This window comes from Anolis carolinensis, chromosome 1, assembly GCF_035594765.1.
Source record: "Anolis carolinensis isolate JA03-04 chromosome 1, rAnoCar3.1.pri, whole genome shotgun sequence".
Taxonomy (NCBI): Eukaryota; Metazoa; Chordata; class Lepidosauria; order Squamata; family Dactyloidae; genus Anolis; species Anolis carolinensis.
Window position 1 is genome coordinate 132,200,270 of NC_085841.1, and position 25,084 is coordinate 132,225,353.

Genomic DNA, 25,084 nt, shown 5'->3' on the forward strand with positions numbered 1-25,084 from the left:
CAAGATAAGAAGGGAGAAGCCCTCAGGGCTTCTACACCCCCTTCCTAACCCATCTCGCCCATGGGAAATAATTTCTGCGGATTTTATCACTGACCTACCACCTTCCTGTGGATTCACCACGATCCTAGTGGTGGTGGACCTTTTCACCAAGTTAGCCCATTTCATTCCCTGTGAAGGTCTTCCCACGGCCCAAGAGACTGCAGATTTATTCCTCCAACATGTTTTCAGACTACATGGATTGCCCAAGAGTTTGGTCACAGACCGTGGATCCCAATTCACCTCTCGTTTCTGGAAGGCACTACAAAAACTATTGGGCATAGACTCTCGTTTATCTTCAGCTCATCATCCCCAAACGGATGGGCAAACGGAGCGCACCAATGCCACTTTGGAACAATACCTTCGCTGTTATGTAAACTACCAACAAGACAATTGGGCTTCTCTGTTACCACTGTCGGAATTTGCCTACAACAATGGAGTCCAGGCTTCTACAAAAGAAACGCCGTTCTTTGCAAACTACGGCTTCCATCCACGTTTCTTTCCCCCTGTCATTGAAACTTCAGAAGTTCCCGCAGCAGAAGATTGGCTGCAGGAACTCACAGCGGTGCAACAACTTTTGCTCCAGCAACTGGAACAAGCCAAGGAGGACTATAAACGTCACGCGGACAAACATCGCCAGCCGGGCCCCGAAATCAAGGTAGGAGATCGGGTTTTTCTGTCCACTCGCTTTCTGCCCTCCCATCGCCCTTGCCGGAAGTTAGATGCCCGTTTCATTGGCCCCTATCCAGTGGTGGCGCAATTAAACCCCGTGACTTTTAAACTCCAACTTCCACGTTCAATGCGCATTCACCCAGTGTTTCACCGCTCCCTGCTCCTTCCGGCGGATGGTGTGCGGCCAGATGTAGACCGGCCGGCCCCCGTCCCTATTTTGGTGGATGGGGAGGACGAGTTCGAGGTTCAGGACATTTTAGATTCTCGCTTTCACCGCCGCCGCCTGCAATATCTCATTGACTGGGTGGGTTTTGGCCCTGAGGAACGCTCTTGGGAAGACGCCTCCACAGTCCATGCTCCTGATCTAACCCGTCGCTTTCATCAAACCTATCCCGCCAAGCCACGACCTCGCGCCTCGGGGAGAGAGTCCCAGTTTGGGAGGGGCCTTGAGGAGGGGGATAGTGTGATGACTCATGGGCCTTGTAGTCCTGCTCATGACATTGTAATGCCTGATGAAGAAGAAAACTTGGGTTTTTTACCTTCCCAGTCAGAACTGGAATCTTCTCAGCCAGATCTTTCCCAGGCAGATCTGGGAACCTTGCACCTGCAAGAAAGTTGTGTCCCAGAAGTATGTCAAACAAACCCTGAGCCTACATCTCCCGTGTTCTCTCGCCATGAGTTTTGTAAACAACAGAGGGGTTTGGAAGCAGCTTCGCGCAGGAGTGCGAGGATAGCAGCTAAGAATGTACCCAATTAAGTCTGCTTTTCGTGAGAATCTTTAAGGAGTCAGACATCTGGTCTCAGAGTTTAGCTTTCGTTTCTGGTTCCCAGAGAACTGCTTCGGCGGGAAAGTTAGACTCTATATAGGTGTTTTACCCGCGTAGTAACTTCGCGGAGTCAATTCGTCAGCCTCCGGAGCGAGTTGTGTCTGGACAGCGCGCTCCGATTCAAGCCTCGTTCCTGCTCAAGCCTTGCCTTGTTTCCAGCCTCCGCTCCTGTTTCCCAGCCTTTGTTTACCTAAGGATCTTGCCTTGTTCCCAGGACTAACCCTTGCCTTGTTTCACGGATTTTACCAAGTTATTCCACGGACCTTGTTCTTGTTCCTCGTTACCTTGTTCCACGTTTCAAGCCTTGTTTCAAGTATCAAGTTATTTCCTAGCCTTGCTCAAGTTCATGGACTAAAGGACCTTGTCATCTCCCCTCACTTTGCCTGGCAAAGTGAGTGTTTCGGTTATTGGATTACAACTTTGGACCTTAATATTTCATATTGGACTTTGTTTCTTTGGACTAATTTTGACCTTTCCTGAAAGGTCTGCTTCTGGACTAACTTTTACATTTGCTTTTACTAACTTTATATATTTCCTTAATAAAGATATTAGATAGAATCTGGCCTCTGCGTATGGTTATTGGTGCTCTGTAGCCTGGGTCGTGACAGGAAGAGACACACGCAGGACTCACACACATGGGGCTCGCCCACGCAGCGCCCTGGACCCAAAGCCCTTCCAAGACCCGGTTGGAGCGGGGGACCCGGCGCCGGTTCCTCAGACCGCCCTCGCCTCTCCCCTCCGCCGCCTCCTTCTTCTCCTCTTCCTGCATGGCTCCCGAGTTTCCTCCATGGAGAACAAGCCAGCCAAACCTGGTCACGCCCCCCGCGTTGTGCAACCCCGCCTCCCAGCCAGACTGCACCAGGGCATGCCCTGCCTCCCGCGTCACACGGCCCCGCCTCCGCCAGGTGTGGCCCCGCCTCCCAGGGGCTCAATAGTGCCCCTGGGAAGGTGGCGCCCAACGCGGGGGCGTGGTCAGCGTGCCGTGTTGGGCCGGGCCTGTGCACATGAATACATTTTGAGATGTGTATGTGCAAAAATTGTGTGTGGAGCAGAGGATGATTCAAGAATATATTTTTGTACAGAAACTATTTCCAGACATGCACATATTCTTTACTAATTTTACACAGTTGATTCACACGTATTTCTAGAAACACTGTAGAGATTCTGTAAAAATGTTTTCCAGGAAATCTCATAATTTTGGCCCAAATAGCTCATATATATTTCTCTGTAAAATAATTTACAGTATCCCAAAAGTCTCCATACAAAGGAAAAATTCAAAACATAGAATGTGTTTGCCATGCATGGGAGAGAGACTTTATGTGTGTGTAAGAAGAGATGGCCAACATGTAGAGACTATTTTGTGAATATTTTGTAAAACTTTGTGATGGATATTTGTTAATAAACGTACGTTTAGCTACAGCTTCCCATTTTCTATATGTGTGGCAACAATAAATAATAATACTCTTTCCATTTGTAACATGTTAATGTCAGAGAACATAATAATTGTGTGTGGTGATGTCTTCTGTTTTTATGCTCAGGCGAAAGAGGACCTTTGTAAAGAGTTTTAGTGAGAATTGGATCTGTAGAAATACCAATATGGTAGGGAAGGTGAAATTGGAGAAAGAAATAGAGCTGTTGGCTTTTCAACTAGCTAATGTTTTAACAGAACCTTCAAACACAGACTTTGGGAGATGCTAATGCTTACCTCCATGATATTAAAAAATTCATCTGCTGAATTCTGCTCTAAACTATTGAAATGGTCTTATCTATCCCTGAGGAAAATATAAATAATATTCACACATTTTCTTGTGCTCAATAAGACAGTTTATCTTGACCCAATAAGACTCTCTGTCAAGAAGATATCTGCCCACCACATGATTTTGTCCAATACATAACTTTATTTGAAAAATTAGTTTGCTCAAGATTTGAGGTTTTCTGCCAAAAGCAAACATTTTTTTTCACAGAAAACAATGTAGTTGGCATATTTATGGGGAAATCATTTCAGTGTTATACATTATCAAAATAGTATTGTAATCTCACTCAGCAAAGAGGAAGCTTTTGATAGTATATTTTCTTACATGCAAGAAAAAATGAATGAATATTCAAATCCGTATCATCCGATTTGGTGATTCTATAAGAAATGGGGTAGTCAGAAGTTGAATGATGAAGCAATACCTGTAAAGGAGGGCAAAAAAGTGACTAGTGTAGAACATGATGTGAAGCATTACACTATTAGGAGACAAGTGGAAAGCAGTAGGCATTCCTGCAACAGAGGTACACAAATAACAGGGATGGAGGTAACAGAAAAACTATGGTGTGGGAGAAAAAGTGGGGGAAATAAAGGCTGACTGGAGTGCCACCCACATTGCTATAGAATGCAGTTTGAAACTGCATTATATGGTCAATGTAGACCCACATAATGCAGTTCAAATGCTGTTATACACAAACCATATAATGCAAAATTCAAACTGCATTATATGGCAGTATACATGGGGCCACAAACACTTATAGAGAGCCCTAAATAGTGGGTGATGAAAAATAGGGAAGGTTGTGGAAATGCATACAGGGGTGTTTGAGGGAGGAGCTGAGTTAAGAGATAGGGGCAGAAAAACCTGTGATAGTGTCAAAAGAGTGTAAGCGTGCAAATCAGTATAAAGAGTTATAAATATCTGGGATTACCGAAGAGATTTTTGTGGGTTAAAGAGATAGAGAAAGGGCATAACTAATGTTTGTGTAAATGCAAAGATATTACAAAGAGCGTGAATGAGCTACTATTTGGAAAGGGGAGAAAAAAAGAACACAAAGACTGAAGCTATAAAGTGTACTATGAAATGCAGAAAGAAAGAGGATGGGTTAAAATACCATGCACTCATACTTTTTTGCTGTTAAAATGATTGTGAATGGAAGCAGCTCCTCAAGAGTCATTTGAGTTGTGCCCCTTGCTCTCCAAGAAGGTGGCCAAGACAAAGGGGAAAGGGGAAATTGGAGCTTGCTAAAAAAGTGCAAGAATGGGTCTGGGAAATATAAGGCTACACTGTGTTTGAAGAAAGTCTTTGAGGAAGAAGTAGTTTTGAGGAAGGAATCGACAGAGAAGAAAGGTGGCTTGACAAGATTAACGCAGGTTGTCCTAAGCACATGGAACAGCATGGGTGAAGGCAGAAAGGCAAGACATGTAGAAGGGATCAGAGAGACTGATGGCAGATTGTTTGAAGAGAACTGAGCAAGCAACAAAGGGGCTAAGGAGAGATGAGCAGAGATCCTTAAATGTAAGGATCAAGAAGTGCTTGGATTTCTTGAAAGTGACATGAAGATAGTGGAGATATTTAAAAAGAGGTGCGAAATTATTACACCATCCTGGGGGAAGGGAGAATGTTGTTTTTTCCAGAAGCATTTTAGATTGAAAAGAGAGATACAGCACAGTATCAAGCAAGAAGGATGTGGTTCAGGAAGGGAAAGTGTTATTCTTGGATGCATGGGTGATGCTTTTAACACTGGAGTAGACAAGGCGGATGACTGTGATGTTTCCAGTCAGCTTCAATTGACTACAAAGTGCCCCATTTTTGAAGCAGTGTATTAAAGGGACCAATATCTTATGGGTAGAAAGATAGCAGAAATGTTATACCATTTGGCTGCAACACAGATGATTGCCAGGCTGACCATTGATATGCACATGCATATGTAATAGTGACCAGAGACTTGTTAGAATCTGTGAAGAGCGCAACACTCAGTTTGTGCAAAATAATGACCCATAGGTACATGTAAAGAATATATTTTTTTCATTGTATGTATAGTGGAACACTTGTGTGTAAAAAGGTTTCCCATTTCGTTTCATCTGTGCAGACCATTGCTATTCAGTTCATTGTACAAACCAGAAAAGTGCTGGTTATATGATTTAATAGCTAATTTTAAAAATCTATCATATGATTAATTTCTTAACAATCCTCCAAAAGCCTCTTCACAAGCCAACCCTGATGCATTCCAAATTAAGAAAGTTTTAGAATTTGGGCAACTGAAAAAAGTGTTATGTTCCAATGCAATCAGTGTTACGTGAAATCTGGCTTTGAATTTTCCACCCTACCAGCAAAGCCTGAAATTGCCGTCCTATATTCGCTTTTTAAAAAAAAGAAAGAATCCAATTTACATTATTGGCATTCCATTGTGTTTTAGTATTTTCTATTTTATTCTAACCATATTCTGTCTTTTTTCCAGACCTCATTTATGGTGATTTTTAAAATCTAAAATGTAATTACGTCAGCAATCTGTGGCACTTAATTGGACAGCATAGTCAGGGCTATTGCAGTCTCTTGCTCCTGGTTCATTATAGCAGTAGCACCAATTATTAACAGCATCATAATTGCTCCTTAATTACTTAGCTTTTGTTCTCTGTCCTCTGCGTGTGTAAATCCCATCCTACATTATTCTTCTGTTTTCATTTTTGATTGCAAAATACTATTAACAGTTACTTAAGCCATTCCCTGGAAACAAGTATTTAGTAATTAAGGCCTAATTAAAAGTCAGCTAATCACTGATGCCACTGTCACACTGAACAGGTGTCAATAAAGCAGGCAGAGAGGCAATAAGGAAGCTGTTAGTTGATATTATATCAGGATTGTTCTGAGCAAGATTGAACAAGTTCTGGGTAAATGTTATAAAAGTTCTTTGAGAGAGGCACTGTTGATCATAAGGCACAAAATGATTGTCTTAATACTAATTAATTGTGGGGAAGTGATGTCTCATCTTTACTTAAAGCAAATGAGCTTATTTTATCTAAAATGTTAAAAAGACAATGTCACTACTGCAAATTCTGTTGAGACTGGGCTAAAAATATTCATAGGCTTGCTGTGAATATTTCTTGTGATCTGTTAATATTTGCGGTTCTAAGATTCTTGAATGAAGAGGAGTTGTAGAAAGTTCTTATTTTTGTATACATATACCCGTATTTACTCAAGTCTAATGCACCATTGAATGTAATGCGCATCTCAATTTTCAAAACCCTGAAACCAAAAAGAGTATTTGCTGCCCAATGTAATGCGCAGTGGCAAAAAGTGCACTCTTTGTAATTTGAACCAAAAAAGGTGTGCTTTTGAATTTCATCTTTAAAAACAAAAGTGTTAGAAAGCCAAAGCTTTCAGCAATAGAATGGAAAACCTTGGGCTGCATCTCTGCTGTAGAATTAATGTACTTGTAACTGTCTTGGTTCAATGCTATGGAATCATGGGGGCTATAGTTTTACAAGCCCTTCAGCCTTCTCTGCCAAAGAACTTGGGTACCTCACCAAACTATGAATCCCAGGATTGCACAGCATTGAGCCATGGCCATTAAATTACAGATGACTTCCCTCAAATAGGAGTCCCAGGTGAAGCCCCTTTTGCTTTGGCTCAACACTAAAATTACTATATTACTTGAATCTAATGTGCACCCTAATTTTGGCAAGGTACTGTATAGCCAAAAAAGGTGAGTGTTTGACTCAAGTAAATACAGTAGTTGTTGGACTTAGTCTTTGGTCGTTGTACATATTTAATAGGGGATTCTGAACTTCGTCCATTTGACACATACAATAATTCACATTTGTTTAATTTGTTGTTTTAAAATTTTTGACGGTACTAATTGTTTTACAAATAGAAATTTCATTGATGGCCAGTGTACAGTTTGTCCGATACAGAGAATTTCTGAAATGTGATTGTTCTTTCTCTTCACAGAAGGGTTTCAAGTCAGTCCAGTTGCTATGGACTCTTTGTTCTCCTGTGAAATATGTCCATGCCAATGTACCCAGAATAACGTATTATTAGAAAAGCCATGGCAAACATAGCCCATGGACCACATGTAACTCTTTCTGGGGAGTATCCTCTCAACTCAGTTGTTAAATTCAGTGATTTGTAACAGGTTCATAGGGAAACACATACCATTTTTTTGTGTAGAATTGTACTTCAAGGATTCTTCTAGTAACACAGTTTAAGTTAGAAACAGAGTATGTGATGATGTACACTTGGTTTATACATTTTTTTTTTGCTTTTATAAGAAGTATAGACAAGTCATGTGGTCATCATTTTCTTTTAGGTAAAAAATACCCTCCTAGAAGTACAATTCTTAAAAGCAAGGTGCATATCTCTTTCTCTCTCTTTACAAGTTTATTGATTAGTTTTTCATAGATACATTTATTCATTTATTTATTTATTTATTTATTTATTTATTATTGTGTCAGGTGCTAATTGGGGGTTTCATAGATACATGATGCTTATATGACCCAGTTCTTAACTGAAAAAAATAATAATGTGTTAATTAAACATGAGCAAGACTGAAGTTTTAGAGTAGGTTTTTTTTGTTTCTATAAAAATTATGAAAATGTACATGTTTTCATTAAGTAAAAAAGTCAAGTGAAGATTTTGCATAACCTTACTTCACCAACACATTTAGCTGAATCTGGAATTTCAAGTAAATTTAATTTGGTTACCCCTCAGGAGAAATATGTAATACACTGCAAGGATGACCAAAAGAACTACAGTAGAACTGTGTTTCAGAGGAAATATCCACACATTACAGAAAAATTTTGTTGTAAAATTATTTTATTTTATAATTATTCTGACATCTAGTAAGTACCTAACAACATATGCAACAAATATTCCATGAACCTGTTAGATGAATATTTATTATTTTACTTTGTTGTGCATCATTCAGCAATCTCCGATACGAAGCCATTTATCACTTAATTTAATCAATCAATCTGATTGTGGGTAAGCATCATCCATATCTTGCAAAATGTTTTCAGAGATTTTCGTGATGTTTATTTTAAGTTGTACAACAGCACTGATTCTGTTTTGCAAAATATTTCAAAAAGAATACATCATTAATTTTAATATGGTGAAGTGGCAAAGGTTGATTAATTTTTCATTTTATAAAAGTGTGTACCCAATTGTATTTCCTAATTGTTAGTGTTGCAAATATTGGCTTTGTAAAAGTCAGAGCCATTCAATGAAAATACAATTCCCAAATCATCGTAAAAAAGAAGGTGGTTATCAGCAACATTTCAGAAAGCCTGCAACTGTAATTGCTGTTCCATTGCTTTTCTTGTGCATGGCTTCTGCCCGGCTTTCTTTTCTACCAAAGAAGTTTCTTACTAACTCACTGTATTGCCTGAATCCATACATGAGATGTTTCTCATGCTTTGCTGTCCATGCAGTGTTGATCTCATTTCACAAGCATCAACGTTCATATAACAAGCTGTCCTTGCAGATGTAGACCTTTGCAATGTATTTCCATAATAATGGAAAATAATTAAAGATGTTCATGTTATTAATAAAAGTTATGAAGACAGCATACTTGTGGCAGGCAATATACTTCCATGGAAATAACTCAAATTCTAAGGTCCTAAGTCTTGGTCTATTGAATGAAAGAATGAGACTACAAAGAAATAATATACGTTCTCTAGAAGGAAATTTCGGAATTTATTTGTTTTTAGTAAACAGCTAGTTAAAGAGAAAATATCGAGAGGAGAACTGAAGCTCAGTTCAAACAGTTTATTCCCTGCTTCCCTCATCTAAGATTTACACTTCATACTTTTCTTCTCCACCACCGTTTTTTTTCCTCTTTAGGGTTGAACGGGCAGGAGAGATGAAATGGATAGAACAAACAAACAGAGTAAACAGTATTATAGTTACAGCTTTCACCCAGCATCACCAATACTCAGAAAGGAATTTACATGTCTTCACTCATACAGTACGTGACTCATATATTGGGGTGTGTTTTTCACTGCCATATTTAGGCAAAGTGTTGCATATTCTTCCCATTTGTAACCATTACATATGGACGTTATTTAAAAAATACTTGTATACTTGTATATTGCCAACTCCCGCAATTTGATTAATCCAGTGACAGAGCTATGCATTGGGTAAATGAGAGCTTCGGATAACATGGAAATGAAAGTGGAATGTACGTCTCTATGCATATTTGTAATATGCTTTTAAATGTAAATACAGATTGGGAACCATAAATTTAATGGAAGCTGCATTACAGTTCGTACTTTCATAGAACTCCATCAAGATGTGTTGTTCAAACTGACTATGTTGATCAGCTGTTGCTGGGTGAGTGTGTGGACAGGAAAAGGGAAACTCCCCCCCCCCTTTTGTTATCAGGGCTGATAATGTGATTCCATCTTGAGCTATATGGAGGATTTTTGATTGTATAAACCAAATAACATCCCATATATACTCATGTACAAGTTGATCTCAAGTATAATTTGAGGGCAGGTTTTTGGACCCAACTTATGGATTTTGATGTGATCCGTGGATAAATCAAGGGTCGTTATGTAGAGTGGAAAATACCAATGCTACCTTGTTTGATTTTTGCTCTTTTACTATGTCTTCTTTATTTCCGAATAAAAAATTAAACTTAAAAAAGGAAAGCAGCAGTACTATCTCAGGGGGGCTGCCACTCCTGGCCACCACTGCCATTTTCCTGCCCAAGCATCACAGCGGAGAACAGAGAAAGGGTTAGTGCTTCTTTTAAGTTCTCTCAGGACAGATTAAGCTCTTGCTTTTTGTTAGTCAGAGGAGGGGAGGTTCCTTTTTTGATAGGAATTAAGATACAATACTCAAATTGAACAAATCTTGGCAAGAAAACTCTATGATAGATTCACTTTATGGTTACTTTAACCTGGAATCAACTTGACAGCGTGCAACCATTTGTATAAGTAGCTTACTTAAGATATAAGGTAACCAGTGCTATCAGACTGACAGTGTTGATCATGTCTGTGATGTACAACTCTGTATTTATGCAGTTCTGGGGATAGATGCAAGCTGCAAGTAGAAACTTGTTTCCACATATTGATTGGCTTCTCAATTTTAAGGCACTTGAAATGATATTAAGTAAAAGAAACCTTTAAAATCTTATTTTGTATTAGCCCACTATCCTGTAATTGTTTTTTCAGTTCTTCTTGTAACACTTTATTTGTCCTGTGATGTGGTAGCAAGAAGAAATGTAAGAAAGTAATGACTGCTCTATATCATCCGTTCTCTTAGTTTTTATTCTGATATTTTACTGCTTCATCAATCTCAAGTATTTTAACTGTTTATTTTAGGGGGGGGGGGGAATGATTTCAGTATTTGATTTTCACATTAAAAAATTGAAGGCATATTTCGTACCTGTGTTGATTACCCAGTAGCAAAGGGCTTAACATTTCAAAACAAATGTATATGCTAATCTGCTATAAAGGCAGAAGAAACCAAACAAAACTCCCAGGTAATCTGGAAACCATATTTTGACTATGTAGTCTGATGAAGTCAGCACAACATTCAGTGATTTGAACATATCTCTATCTCACCATAATGTTAATTACATCAAAATTGAAACAGATTTATGATGCATGCCATAGAAATCAAAATATATAGAGAATCCAGTTTCATGCGGACATGTCTTATGTAAGATATTATCCTGATTTTGAATGTTTTTGAGAATATATATGTGTGTTTGTGTGTGCGTGTGCCATCATTCTTGAGTGCCTAATAGATAACTGTATAGGCTACCATATAACGAAATGGTTCTTGGCATTTCATGTTTTGCTTTAATTTGTTCTGGGGAGATTTTTTCTTCCATATGTGAACAAAGATGATTAAACTGCACCATCAGTACCCTGAAAGCTTTCTCTCTTTCCCATTCTGTCCTTATGTTCCCCCTTTCTGTTTTCCCATGCCCTAGTATCATATTTTATTCTCAGTCCCATCTGGAACGGACTTTAAGCTACAGAGCTGTATAAGCAATATAATTTTTTTTAATTTAAACAACGTGGACATTTGGTAAAGACATTCTAGTTGTATTGATACATTTTTTATTAAAGCAATAACAACAACTCCCAGGGAATTCCTTCTCAAGTGTGATTAAAACATATAGGGGAAAAATTCTAGTGTCATCCTCATGGGGGAATAGGGATGGAAAGACTATTTTTAAATGTGCAAATAATAGAAATCAGGACAGTAAAGAAAGTCTTGGACAGACAAGACTTTCTTAATTTGCAATGTAAAACAATGTGGGGTTTTGCTGCAGAGAAAATAACATTTATTTCCAGAAAATCATGTTTTCTGTGAAAAAGATTGTGTTTTCATAACCCAAAATGTTATTTTTGCCATTTTTTGTGCCACATGGTAAATCCTGAACTGTGAGTAGTCTTCAAAACAGTTCAATGTTCAGGATTTTTCCACAGTGGGGAGAAAAGTGATAACATTATTCATTCTGGCCAATGAGAATGAATTTTGTAAGTATTTGCTTCTTATGTGTAGAGAGTATTTGCACATTTCCAAGAGTCTTGGATATCCAACATATTGTGCTGCCTTGTGAGATCCCTGTCAGATGGGGAGAAGATTTGCTACAAGTGTGTCCCTTAGGGCAGCCATATCCTTGATGTGTTTGGGTGGATGGGAGGATGGACTAAAATTACTCCCTGTCTTAGTGGTTGTGACTTCAGACACTAACAATCAAGCTTTCTTCATCTTGTATACTCCCATTCTGGATATTGTTCCTTGTTGGTAGTAGAGTGTGAGATGAACTGGTTGTAATGAATAATGGTATATGGATAATAGATAGAAGCAATATAGTTCATATTATTTTTGTCAAGAACAGTTCTGATTTCATTTATTTTAAGTATGGACACGGGTACATGATTTTCACAATTTTAATAGCCATGAAAGAATAACAAGTTTTTTAGAGAATCATTGCATGAACAGAGGTATCAACAAAATATTGCTCCATGACGGTGTAGCATATAGGAAAATAGATGTTCACCAGCACAATTGTAAGACTACTATTGTAAATGACATTCCAAATATTCACCAAAATACACTTTTTCTTTTATTTGCGCAAACAGTTAAAATGATTGCTTAGAATGCATGTTTATGATTTCACATAATTGTATTTAAACATAAATATTGAGATATGCAATGCAACATCCCATTATCTGAAACATCCATCAACCACATCTCTCCTGCCTAGCATGTCCACCAAGTCCTCTGGGAGGAGGTGATTATGTTGTATATAATAGATTGAGACTAGACAGTCAGATTTCAGATTGGGTATGTTTACAGAACTCTCCCAAATAAATTAGCATAAATAATTAAATGATTTTAAAACTATAAAAGGAAGAAAAAGAGCATAGAAGTTCATGTTAGTTAAATAAATTTGTACAAATGTATGTTTTTCATTACCAACAATGCTTCATTAAAACATAAGCAAAGGTAGTAAAATTTTATCCCCACAGTATTAAGAACATCCTTAAAAATAAAGAGCCTTAAATCTGATGTGGGCTTAGTGTTTATGAACAACAGTATGCTAAAAGATAATTGGCAGGCATTTAATGTCCTATCCATGGTACTGCAAAACAGTTCCAATTCTAGCCACTTTTTTCTTTTCTTTTCTATTTCTCTTTCTTTGTTTGTTTCTTTTTTTCTATGCAGAAGACCATCAAATGAATTGTCACAATACTCGAATGCAAGATGCAGAGAAAGACGATAACAATAACGATGAGTATGATAATTACGATGAACTGGTGGCCAAGTCATTGTTAAATCTTGGCAAAATTGCAGAGGATGCAGCATACAGAGCCAGGACAGAATCAGAAATGAATAGCAATACATCTAATAGCCTGGAAGATGATAGCGACAAAAATGAAAATGTTGGTCGTAAGAGTGAGCTGAGTTTAGATTTAGACAGTGACGTTGTTAGGGAAACCGTGGACTCGCTGAAATTGTTAGCACAAGGACATGGTGTAGTGCTTTCAGAAAACATTAATGATAGAAATTATACAGACAATATGTCTCAGCACGAAAATAGGAATATGAACTATGGGATGCTGGGGAAGCCTACAAACAATGGGCTTACGGAAAAAATGGTGGAAGAAAGCGATGAAGAGGTATGTCTCAGTAGCTTGGAATGCTTGAGGAACCAATGCTTTGACTTGGCCAGGAAACTCAGTGAGACAACACCACAGGAAAGAAATCAACAGCAAAACATGAATTCTCGCCAACATGCCCGGCAAGAGGAAGATTCCCAAGGAAGGACACCTGAGAGAAATTATTCTGATATGATGAACTTAATGAGGCTTGAAGAACAGTTGAGTCCAAGATCTAGAACTTTTCCTAGCTGTGCAAAAGAGGGTGGGTGTCATGAAAGGGATGATGACACAACCTCAATTACTTCAGATAGGTCTGAAGAGGTGTTTGATATGACAAAAGGAAACTTAACGCTACTAGAGAAAGCTATTGCTTTAGAAACAGAAAGAGCAAAAGCCATGAGGGAAAAAATGGCAATGGAAGCTGGAAGGAGGGATAATATGAGATCTTATGAGGAGCATTCTCCAAGACATCTTTCTGGAGATGACAGGAAGTCTAAATCCAGTGACGGCCATGTCAAAAAGCCATATTATGGTAAAGGTAATATTTCTATCTAATGTATATTGTAATATGATGAAATATGGGGTAGAGCTTAACAAACGATGCACACAATTTTGTTGTTTGAAATTTTAAAAAGCACTCTCAAAATTGTCAAAGTATATGGGATATTTCAAAGTAATGTTCTTTGTGTTTAAGTAGAAAAATATGTTGTATTACTAGCAACAAAACAAACAGGGTTCATGATGAAAGTGGCACATATCCTGAAATATATTAATATATTTTATACCTTGTATTTTATGGTTCAGGATAACATAAAGAAGAAAAATCCTGCATGTATTGATAGAAATTTGGTACAGGGCAGTTAATCAATTAGCTAAAAATTGCATGTTTTTAATAGACTGAACTGTGTGGGATATCCTGATTTATAAAATTATCACCAAATGTTGGTTATTGATGAACCCTCTCCTATGCAAAATATAGAGTTTCTTGACAGAAATTGAACAGTATTGGAATGACCGATAACATAAGATAGGGGTAATGACTGCACATTAATTATCTTAAATAGTAAGGTAATGGAAACCATTTGCTATGCAAGGTATGCTGTGTCCTGGGCTGAGATCAATAGCAATTTCTTTCTTATATGCATTCCGCCTCACTGGTTTCATGTCTTTGTGGAAATAGTTTAGGTGCTGCCTTAACAATAATTCAATATACAAAACAAAGAAAGAGAAAATATAGCGAATTGCCCTAATGATGCTTTATGGAGAGATATAGGTATATCATCTGCAAATATAACCATGATATGTTTATGAATCTACACTCTTGTATTATGTCTAATGCCTCTAAGAGTTGCAGACTACTTTTCACTTCCATTAATTTTAATAGGAGTTGAAACAACATTATTTGAGGGAGGTATAAACAATATAGGTAGTAATGAGTGATGCTATACTTCCTCCAGAGCCTTTTTATCCAGTTGTTGTCCTATGCCTTTCCATTATAAAGTTCATTGTGAGGTTAAATAATTATTTTCTGTTACTCTGCCCCCGTTCGTTTCCACAGGCAAGATTTATAAGATAAAGAAAAGTGCCCAATGATCCTTATTAATTTACATTACTGTGCTAATAACTGGGTGCTTTCTTACATTCCAGTTTTTAGCTAATGTTTTGTAATGCTACTTCCTGAGCTACTAGGTTAGATCCAGTTCAAACAGCACATTGTCTGTGCATGCATTCCAGTTTGTATGAACCAGTGCAGTGTTTGCAGCTGGAAATTACAAATAGTAGCAGCAGGAAAATACGATTTGCCACAAAAGTTAACTATATCTGACCCCCTGCAAGGTTCTTGGTTGCCTAGCTCAGACATTATATTCGCCCATACACATTCTTACTCCAGCTTGATGGTGGAAGACACAGAGAGATATATACTATACAAAAGAATTGTGGATATAGTACAGTTCAGAGGAAATTCCTTACAACAATTAATAAAACGTTCAAGCTGTGTGAACCAGCTGCTAAATGTTTTAGATTTTTTAAAAAACTGTATGAGTTTGATATACAGTAGAGTCTTGCTTATCCAACCTAAACAGGCCGGCAGAACATTGGATAAGTGAAAATGTTGGACAATAAGGCGGGATGAAGGAAAAGCCTATTAAATATCAGATTACGTTATGATTTTAAAATTAAGCACCAAAGCATCATGTTTTATAAACGCAGTTCAATACGGTATGTAGTAATTACTGTATTTATGAATTTGGCACCAAAACATCACAATGTATTGAAAACATTGACTACAAAAACATTGACAACTAAAATAATTGGTTACAAATAAAGAAAGAATTGCATAAAATGAACTTACGGTAACAACATTGTTGGAATTTAATCTGTACAAAGTTCAGCCCTTGCTGCCTAGAGAAACAGCCGTGGATCCGGGCGGGAGGCAAACTGTGTTGGATAATCCAGAATGTTGGATAAGCGAAGGTTGAATAAGCAAGACGCTACTGTATCTATGTATGTATATACAGTAGAGTCTCACTTATCCAAGCCTCACTTATCCAAGCCCTGGATAATCCAAGCCATTTTTGTAGTCAATGTTTTCAATATATCATGATATTTTGGTGCTAAATTCGTAAATACAGTAATTACACCATAACATTACTGTGTATTGAACTACTTTTTCTGTCAAACTTGTTGTATAACATGAAGTTTTGGTGCTTAAATTGTAAAATCATAACCTAATTTGATGTTTAATAGGCCTTTCCTTAATCCCTCCTTATTATCCAAGATATTTGCTTATCCAAGCTTCTGCTGGCCCGTTTAGCTTGGATAAGTGAGACTCTACTGTATGTATATGTATATATGTATAAAAAAAATAACAAAACAGTGCTAAAGTAAGAATGAGTGTTAAAGTTAATAATCTAATGCAAACATTTTAAGATTTAGCTCAAGATTGGGTCCAGATCCATTTATTGTTTTAGGAGAGCAGAAGTGGGAAAGGGAATCATATCCCTTCTGTCCTATTCTAGAAAACAAAAATAAATAAAGACGTATCCTTACATCATTCGTCATCAAGTATGCATGATTTCCCTGAACATGCCAACAAAGACCCTTAGAGGAGATGTGTGATACATTCTCAGGGAATATACTCACACTTAAATGTAAGCAAGTACGAGCATCAAAAGGAATGCACAATAATGTTTATGTTTTCAAGCTGTGCTGTGATGGGTTTCTAGAATCAATGAGAGCCCAGCCTTTCTCTGGGTACATGCTTATTCTATATTAGAAGGCATCTGGGAATCTTGAGCTCCTTTGCCCCATTGGTGCATTTAAGATAAGATTCAGGCATCATTCTATCAAGAGTTGGGGGGAAATCCTGCTTATTATGTAAAGAAAATACTTATAATGGAAATTTGCAATATGAAGTTGGTACATCAAAATGTTGCCATTAAACACACTGTCACTGTTTTCCAATTCAAGAACAGATAAAGCTATTTTGTCTCATTTACTGTTCAGACCAGAGAATTGTGTTGGTAGTAAAATTCCATCTGATCATCTGCAGACCAAAAGGTTCTGCCCTACATATCTGACTGGAATATACTATTGCTCAGATGTAGTTAGATTGGGTTTCAAGTAAAGATATCATCAAGTATGTAGATGTTTGTAGAGTTACTCTGATAAAAAACCTGTGCTCCTTTCGATGAATCACCTTTATTTACTTCTCCTGGAATATGATAATGATAGAACAGTAATGATTGAAATATTGTGCTATTGACTGATTTCTTTTAACACAATATGGTATTTTAAAGTGCTTTTAGTAAATAGTTCTTTAAAGCCTTGTGTATATAACTGAATACAGGCAGTCCCCAAGTTACAAACAAGATAGGGAAGGGTTAACACCTCTGTGGTGTTTGTTTTGCTGTCTATGCCCCTGTTCAGAAGATTTGACCTCACTTTCTGTCCCTGGAATCATTGGATTTTGAAAAATGTGGCTTGTCAAACAAGGATTGGTGATAAAGCTTCAGTGGAGACACTTTTTCCCACGACAGCTGTTTCAGAAATGATTTTCCCTTCCTATGGGTTGATTGCCTCACTTCCTGTTGTTTCAGCCCCATCCTTAACTAGGAGTCATTTTTAAGTCAGATGTTTGTAATTCAGGGACTGCCTGTAGAATGGCTTTCAAAGTAAACTCCATGGCCTATAGATAGGTATTAAAGATTATATTGCCAGGTCCAACATCTGATTTTTGTGTGGCCTTGGGTTGAGTGATCTGCCTCACTCTCTTGAAGTACATAGACCTAGTCATGAACATGAAGCATTCAAGCATTTACAAAGCATTATTACAGAAATGGAAGGAGGGTATATGTAATTGAACTTCCTCTTGATGGGAAGCACTGTCATCCTAATTAGCAAAAACAACAACAACAGAAAAAAACAAAAAATAAAAAACGGATGTAAACCATCTGTATATGTCTACAAAGTCCTTGACCCATGCAGACTCCTAAGTATTATGCTGGCCAGATGTTTGATGCCCTTTCTTGTGGTTCTAGACTTGCAATAGAAGGAGGTGGTTTATGGATCTCCTAGTACTGGAAGTCCATATACAATTGGTGAGCTATATTTCATCATAAGAAGATCTGGAGATCTAGATTTGTGGACTATTTAAATTGCATGTTCAATGGTTTCCAGCTCATGGTGACCAGGTTCTAGGAAACAACTGACCTGTTTGTATGACGTAACTGAATGACATGGCAGACAAAACTCTATAGATGCCTGTCATTTTTTCCTCCTCTTAGCTAACATTAAATCTAAATATTTATAGGAGGCCACATTTCTATGACTTGGAGCTTTATGATTGCCCAGTTTGCAATGCATCAAAAGTATTAGAATCTGTGATAATGAGATATAACAACTTGGTTAATCTTTGCATAACCAGTCTCTTGGTTAAAAGTCTTAAATCTGTCAAAGGTTGATCTGACAATCTAATAGGTTTGAATTGAACCAAGATCTGTGATACAAGAGGCAGGTGGATAACAAAACCTTATTCTTAACAGAATTATTGTCGATATGGAGAAAGGACATCAAAATACCAGTTCAAAAATGTAGTGCTGATAGATGTTTTCAACTGATGTAAGAAAGAATATATCTATGGAATGATTGAGGTGTGATGCCTTTTAAATCATTTATGGGACGGAATCCCATGTGCTGTATTGCATGCACTTGATAGATATTTGGATATACATTACTACTAGTATTTAAAATATTGGAACTGTGTAAAGGGTGATGTGTTGACCTGACCACACAGTTCTTTTACACACTAAAATTGTAGAGTCTGTTGCTTCCAAGTAGGGTTCCCTGTGATAACTACTGACTGCCCTGAATTATTAAATGATTATTTATTTTCTATGAATTTAGTATATCTCTGGTCAGGTTCAAACTTAACATTTTTAGACCTAAATTTTTGTAAAATGTGAATTTATCAAACAGATAGATAGATGCTTTCATCATGGAGACAAGAAGGTTGCAGATACTTGTTGGGTGTGCTGTAAAAATGGTTGGCAATGCTAATCCTGATATTTACACAATCATTTATCTGGGAATAAAACCATGGTCCTCTTAGGCATTGTTGATACCATTTTATGGTACTTCAACTTTAGCGTTTGGACATAACCAAAAGAGAAAAAGTGGGCATGGGAACACACATCGTCTGTAATACTTATCAGGAATGATACGAATTATTCTCTTCCATGTGCATCTGCAATTACTGTATATACTCATGTATAATTTGATCCCATGTATAAGTCAAGGTTTTGGGGCTAAAATTATGGATTTTGATATGACCTATAAACAAGTCAAGGGTTATTCTGCAGCAAGAGGAAAGCAGCAGCACTGCCTAAGGGGACCAGTCACTCCTGGCTGCCACCACTGCGATTTTTCCATTCAGGCATTCAAAAAAGCTAGAGGAGACCTCATAGGAGGGAGAGCAGAGGGGGTCAATGCTTCTTTTAGATCCTTCCAAGATGGATTAAGCTCTCTCCTTTTGCCACTCTACTCAGGATCTCATCACAAAAGCCCATGGATTTGCCACGCCATCTATGGGTATGTGCGTGCGTGTGTGTGTGGAGAAGCCATTGCTCCATGCTCTGTATCACACAATTGGCCTTGTCCCTCATCCCATGGGGGGAAGCATCATTACCCAGCTTCCCCCCATTGCTGGTTAGACTCCTGTGTTGCCCCTGCAGCGGCATGCACCACTTCCTCTCCTCTTTCGGCATGGAGCCTGGCCGGAAGTTGATGTGCATCATGGGAAGGGCTCTGTGCTGAAAGTGGAGAGCAAGCAGAATACAGTGGGCAAATTGGCACGTGTGATGAGGTAGTCAGAGAAGAGTGGTTCCTTTTATTTGATAAGAATTATGGTACAGTCCGTATATTGACTCATGGATAATTTGACTCAAGCTTTTTGGGTCACTTTTTATGTAAAATTTCTAGACTTATTACTGTATATATTAATGTATAATCTCTATGAGTACAATGTAATCTGTCTCCTTTCACTGCTAGTCAGAAAGGACAGATAGAAGTTTGGCTGACTGGCTGGCCTTTCCCCTTGTCCAGACCCTTCCTACTCTTTCCTCCTGGATCCTGCCTATTTTAGGCTTAGGTAAATTCATTTTATGATGTTTAAAATCTTAAAGTTGTTGTAATACTGCTTCAAAAATTTGTATGACACCACCAAAGATGAAATAAAGCAGGATATTCGGAGAAAGCTGGGAGAGGAGGGGGTCTAGAACACAGACAAAGAATTATGAGTCACATTCCTCATGGCCATCCCTCCTTCCCCATCACCCTGGGAGTTATAGCTACTCATTTCTTTCATTCCCTCAACTTGCATCTAGATCAGTGGTTGAATTCAGCTTTGTGGATAACAACCCAAGATAACTGATTGTGTAAATAGACAGGCAGGGAGTATTGCAATACAAAAAAAGATGGCATAAGAATTTCAATTCCAATTGTCATTCTAAAAGAATTTCAGCAGTAATTATGCTTTTTTAGGCAAGACAAAAACAAAGTAACTCTATTTCTCAGATGAATTAACATCACTTTCATAGGCTATGTAAAGAAAACAGCAAAATGTAACTCTTTGAATGTTATGAGTATTCAAGCACTGCAAATATGTGACTATTACTGGCCAAATTAAAGCAAGTACTGTATTAACTTTTTATAAAGAACCAATAGTACAAATCTGTGGGAGTGGAAGATTTGTGTAATGTCTAGTATTCTATAAAACATCAGAGAAAACGTTGCTGCATTAAAAATGAATTAACTTGCATTGAAACTTTGAAGAATTTTGGCAAAGAGCTGGTTCCATAATTTTGAGAGCTCCCAGTGTGAATCTGTAGACTTCAATACATGAGGCAAATAGCACTAAAATGAGAAAAACCAACAAGAGCCAACTTTTACCCAGTAGCTAATGCTTTAAAGAAGTATATTCATTGACATGGTGTGGCTTTTGCTTGAAAAAAAGTCACTAACCATTTCCCTCCATGAATGGGGACAGCTGTGATTATAGAAGCCTACGGTGCAGAAGGAGGAAGCAGGAAATAAAAATGTTGAAGCCGTAGCAGATGTGTTTTCTTCCAGTGTTCTTTAAGAACATTTTCCAAAGAGTATCTGATTTCATTTAATGAACCTTCATCCATTTGGAAAATTGAAAAACATCATTCACTTGACACATTTGTTGTAAATTATAGATCCCTCAAGAACAGAAAAGAAAGAGAGCAAATGTCCTACCCCTGGGTGTGATGGAACTGGCCATGTAACGGGGCTTTACCCCCATCACCGCAGTTTGTCAGGATGCCCACACAAAGATAGGGTCCCTCCAGAAAGTAAGTCCACATTGTTTCATGGAAACGGGGGATAAAACTCCACACAAATTTTTCTAGCATGCATTAAAAAGCATTTCCTTTCTTTCTTTCTTTCTTTCTTTCTTTCTTTCTTTCTTTCTTTCTTTCTTTCTTTCTTTCTTTCTTTCTTTCTTTCTTTCTTTTCTTTCTTCCTTCCTTTCTTTCTTTCTTTCTTCTCCCATTTTTCCACTATGATATGTCTCAATTTAGCAACCTCTTTTATGTTACATTGACATTTTTCTTTATTTCATCGTTTTCACATCTATACTAACTTTTTGCTTGAAGGAAGATGTTTTAAAGCTGTATTCTTTGAATATGATAGTATTAGGATATTTCTGAATGGTTGCTTTCGGCCTCTATAACATCCCCCCAAACAACCAAAATGGTACTGTTTTATCTCAGAAAAATTACAGCCATCACTTGAACAGGGTCACATTTGTCCAAATTAAGGCTTTAATATTACTTTCAGTTTCAAAATGTGCAGATGAATCATTTTTAAAATTTCTATTAAAATTGTGAGAAATGAATTGCTATATTTGACTTTTAAAAGTGTGGTTCACTTGCAATTTAGTATGAATGTTAGTTTTTAATATGCCATAGTTGCATGAGGAGGATAAAAAAGAGAAAACCTCTCAAAGAAAGCACTGCCATTATAAGTTTTAGACATAACCACAGAAGAAATATACTAAACTGATTAATTCTCAAGAATTGCATGATTTGTAGACCATTTAAAATTTGGGATAAATATATTTTACTCCCAACGGAGCTGCTTGTGAAAATGCTAACTGGAACATGTTCTCCCTACCTCGTGCTGCCATATAATTTAGGAGTAATTTCCATGTGATGTAGCATCATCACATGCATTTTGATGCCTCCTCCCCATATCATGTTCTATCGCGATAACACTACATTCATTCATAACATGATTTGGGGCAGGTAGGTCAGAATTTTCCTTTATGGACATCAGGGAACCAAGTAAATACATCCTCTATGTCAGTGTTTCTCAACCTGAGGGTCCCCAGGTGTTTTGGCCTACAACTCCCAGAAATCCCAGCCAGTTTACCAGCTGTTAGGATTTCTGGGAGTTGAAGGCCAAAACATCTAGGGACCCACAGGTTGAGAACCACTTCTCTATGTGTTTACAAGAAAACCCATTGCAGTGTCTCTCTAGAGAAGAGGTGGTGACTGCAAAGAAGACAGTAAACCAATAGTGAATAAATGTGTGGGAGTGTATATTCTCACTTACAATCACCCATAGGGAGGACGAAAGGGACAGAGCCTGAGACAATTTTATTCTGGACCCCAAAGCACTTATTCACTCTGGAGTTAAATGCTGTAAAGACTTCATTCCCCAAATATGGTCTGTTTCCTACAAGATAGTTTCTCTTTTTAGAACACAACTCAAGGAAGAGGAAACCCCTTTAAGGAAGCAACACCGCTTCTCAGCTGGTGTGAGAATTTAGTTGATCAAAGGAATTCAATTTCCATTTTTGCAAGGCCTATAATTTTCTCAAACACGAATGCTTATTCAGTTGCTCAAAGCAGTTCACCCCCACCTCCCTAAATGGTAAACACAAAGCATTTAGGAAATGTTGCCGATCAAAGAAGAATATAGCTTTAAACGGTTTGCATGTTCAGTAGTAGTGACAAAAGTGAAAAAGGTGAGATCATCTCTCTTTCTCTTTCTTTTCTTTTTTCCCTGACTCCTGCAGTGCTGGGCTTGTAAAGCATGTTTCAAGAACAGCTTTGAATAGCAGGAATTCCAGAGTGAAGCTTTCACATCTTTAGTACACTGCTAGTGGTGTGGTGATGGTGATGAATGATGGTGGTTGTGACTATTCTTTAAATCAATATGTACAGGTTCTATTCCTGATGTCCTTGGCTTTTGTGTAAAGATAAAAACATTATTTCAAGATTGGTTCCTTAAAAAGTGTAGCATAATTTTGTGCTAGTTATGTAATGATGATGTGGATGTAAAACATTTATTCATGTTGCACACTTGCACACTGATTGGCCACAACCTATTTTCTTTACATGGGGAGAAAAGTTTGGCACGTAAACATTTCAATTCAAGTAAGTTGCAAGGTACTAGTTCGGAGTCACTCCAAACACCCTCTGGGTCTGTACTTTGACATGGTCTTGAACTAATGTAGAGAACTGGAGAACGAGATTCTTGACCTTTGTATAGACACAAAGGAGGTAGAATTACAAAATATACCCCCATCACTGAATCCCAGCCCCCAGCCCTTGCTTGGGGGTAGAGAATATAACCTTGTTTGTACAAATCAGACCTATTGGCTCCTTATATTAATATTTTATCACTCCACCAACCTCTTGACTTCAAAGTGCTCTCACATTCTTTGTTTCTAGTTGTTTTCTTTTTCTTACCCATTATGATTTTCTAAGAGCTGTATATAGCAATAATAATAATAATAATAATAATAATAATAATAATAATAATAATAATAATTATTCTTTTCATATCATTGTGACTGCCATTGAACTTTAACAAGCATTAGTCCTGCGTAACCAAGGCAGTTGGGGGCCTCACTATCAACTTCTATGTCTGGGTTTCTCTCTCATACCCTCCATTGATTGCATTGAGGTGTATTCAGTGCCTCAAAATTTGCATATATTTTATGCTATGCTAACTCCAGATTCTGAATGCCTATTTGTGTACATAAATCAATTTATCCTTGCATATATGAATCTTAAAACTGCTTCCAACCTCCTCCTTAACCACTTTGATACTCAGTGCTTTTGCTTAGTGCTTTATGTATGCAGCCTCTTGCTTCACTGTCACACAAAAGACACATTAATTGTTAGCTGCCCTTCCCTCCTAGTGTATTAACATCATCTTGTGCTAATGACTATAGTACTACAACACCTCTTTCCCTCACCAGGCTTTATTGGCTATACCTCTCACATGTCTGTTCTCAGGAATGCTGATCATTAATGATTCTTGCTTTGTACTAAAATGGCTTCCTGCAAACTGGGACTTGAAATCTTTTTTCTTCTTGTTGTTGTTTCCACACTCTGCTGTTTCCTTTCCTTCTCCTTGTCAAGTTCTTGCCATGCATGAAAACGTTCTTAAGTGTCCTACACCAGGCTGCACAGGCCGGGGCCACGTAAATAGCAACAGGAATTCTCACCGAAGGTAAGCGTATACTCACTGGGCGATACAGTAGGCAGACTCCATTTCACAACCGCAACATTCATGAAAGTCTCTTTAGGGTGTGTGTTGGTGGGCAAATGCTTCAGGCCTTTATTTAACTGAACAGATTGACAGATATGTTTAGTTTAGTTGTGTTTTATGGCTTCCTGTACAGGAGGATTACCTTTGGGGCACAAATAAGTCAAGTAATATTCTACATTTCACAGCTTAGCACTGCTTGCCTGCATTTGCCTTTGCTCAACCAGAACTGTATGAATTGAAAGTTTATATTTCTTTATCTGTGGTGTCCCTTGGGGTGGGAGCGGGGTTATAACAGGACCCTTCCAAAAATTCTTCTGCTCTATTTCTATATTTGTGATCTATGTATCTGGTTATTTTGAGATACAACAAAGCAACGACAACAAATGTTCTTCAGATGTTCCACTGCTTCACATTTAAACATACCAAAGCACAAGTATATCCACCTTGCTATGAATATTGACCCCTTTCTGTAGAAATCTCCTTTCTGCTCACTGGAACCATAAAATACACTGTAGTTAATAGCTAAATATGCCATACCTAATCACATCCTGTTCATTTACTTCCCTTTATCACATGAATACTTCAA

The 25,084-nt window shown here is 37.7% G+C and overlaps 1 protein-coding gene across 25 annotated transcripts in view; it reads left to right on the forward strand.

The window, feature by feature from the left end:
• The window catches only part of myt1l (myelin transcription factor 1 like), a 410,971-nt gene that overhangs the window by 304,015 nt on the left and 81,872 nt on the right, over nt 1-25,084 (forward strand). For 17 of the 25 annotated variants that reach the window (XM_062982592.1, XM_062982596.1, XM_062982520.1 and 14 more), the window contains 3 exons: nt 12,974-13,948; nt 21,150-21,284; nt 24,369-24,459. In XM_062982592.1, coding sequence (XP_062838662.1) covers nt 12,974-13,948; nt 21,150-21,284; nt 24,369-24,459 — 1,201 coding nt within the window. Of the gene's footprint in view, nt 1-9,124; nt 9,249-9,929; nt 10,021-12,973; nt 13,949-21,149; nt 21,285-24,368; nt 24,460-25,084 lie in introns of those variants that run through there. The other 8 variants (XM_062982519.1, XM_062982607.1, XM_062982556.1 and 5 more) reach the window with 6 other exon arrangements.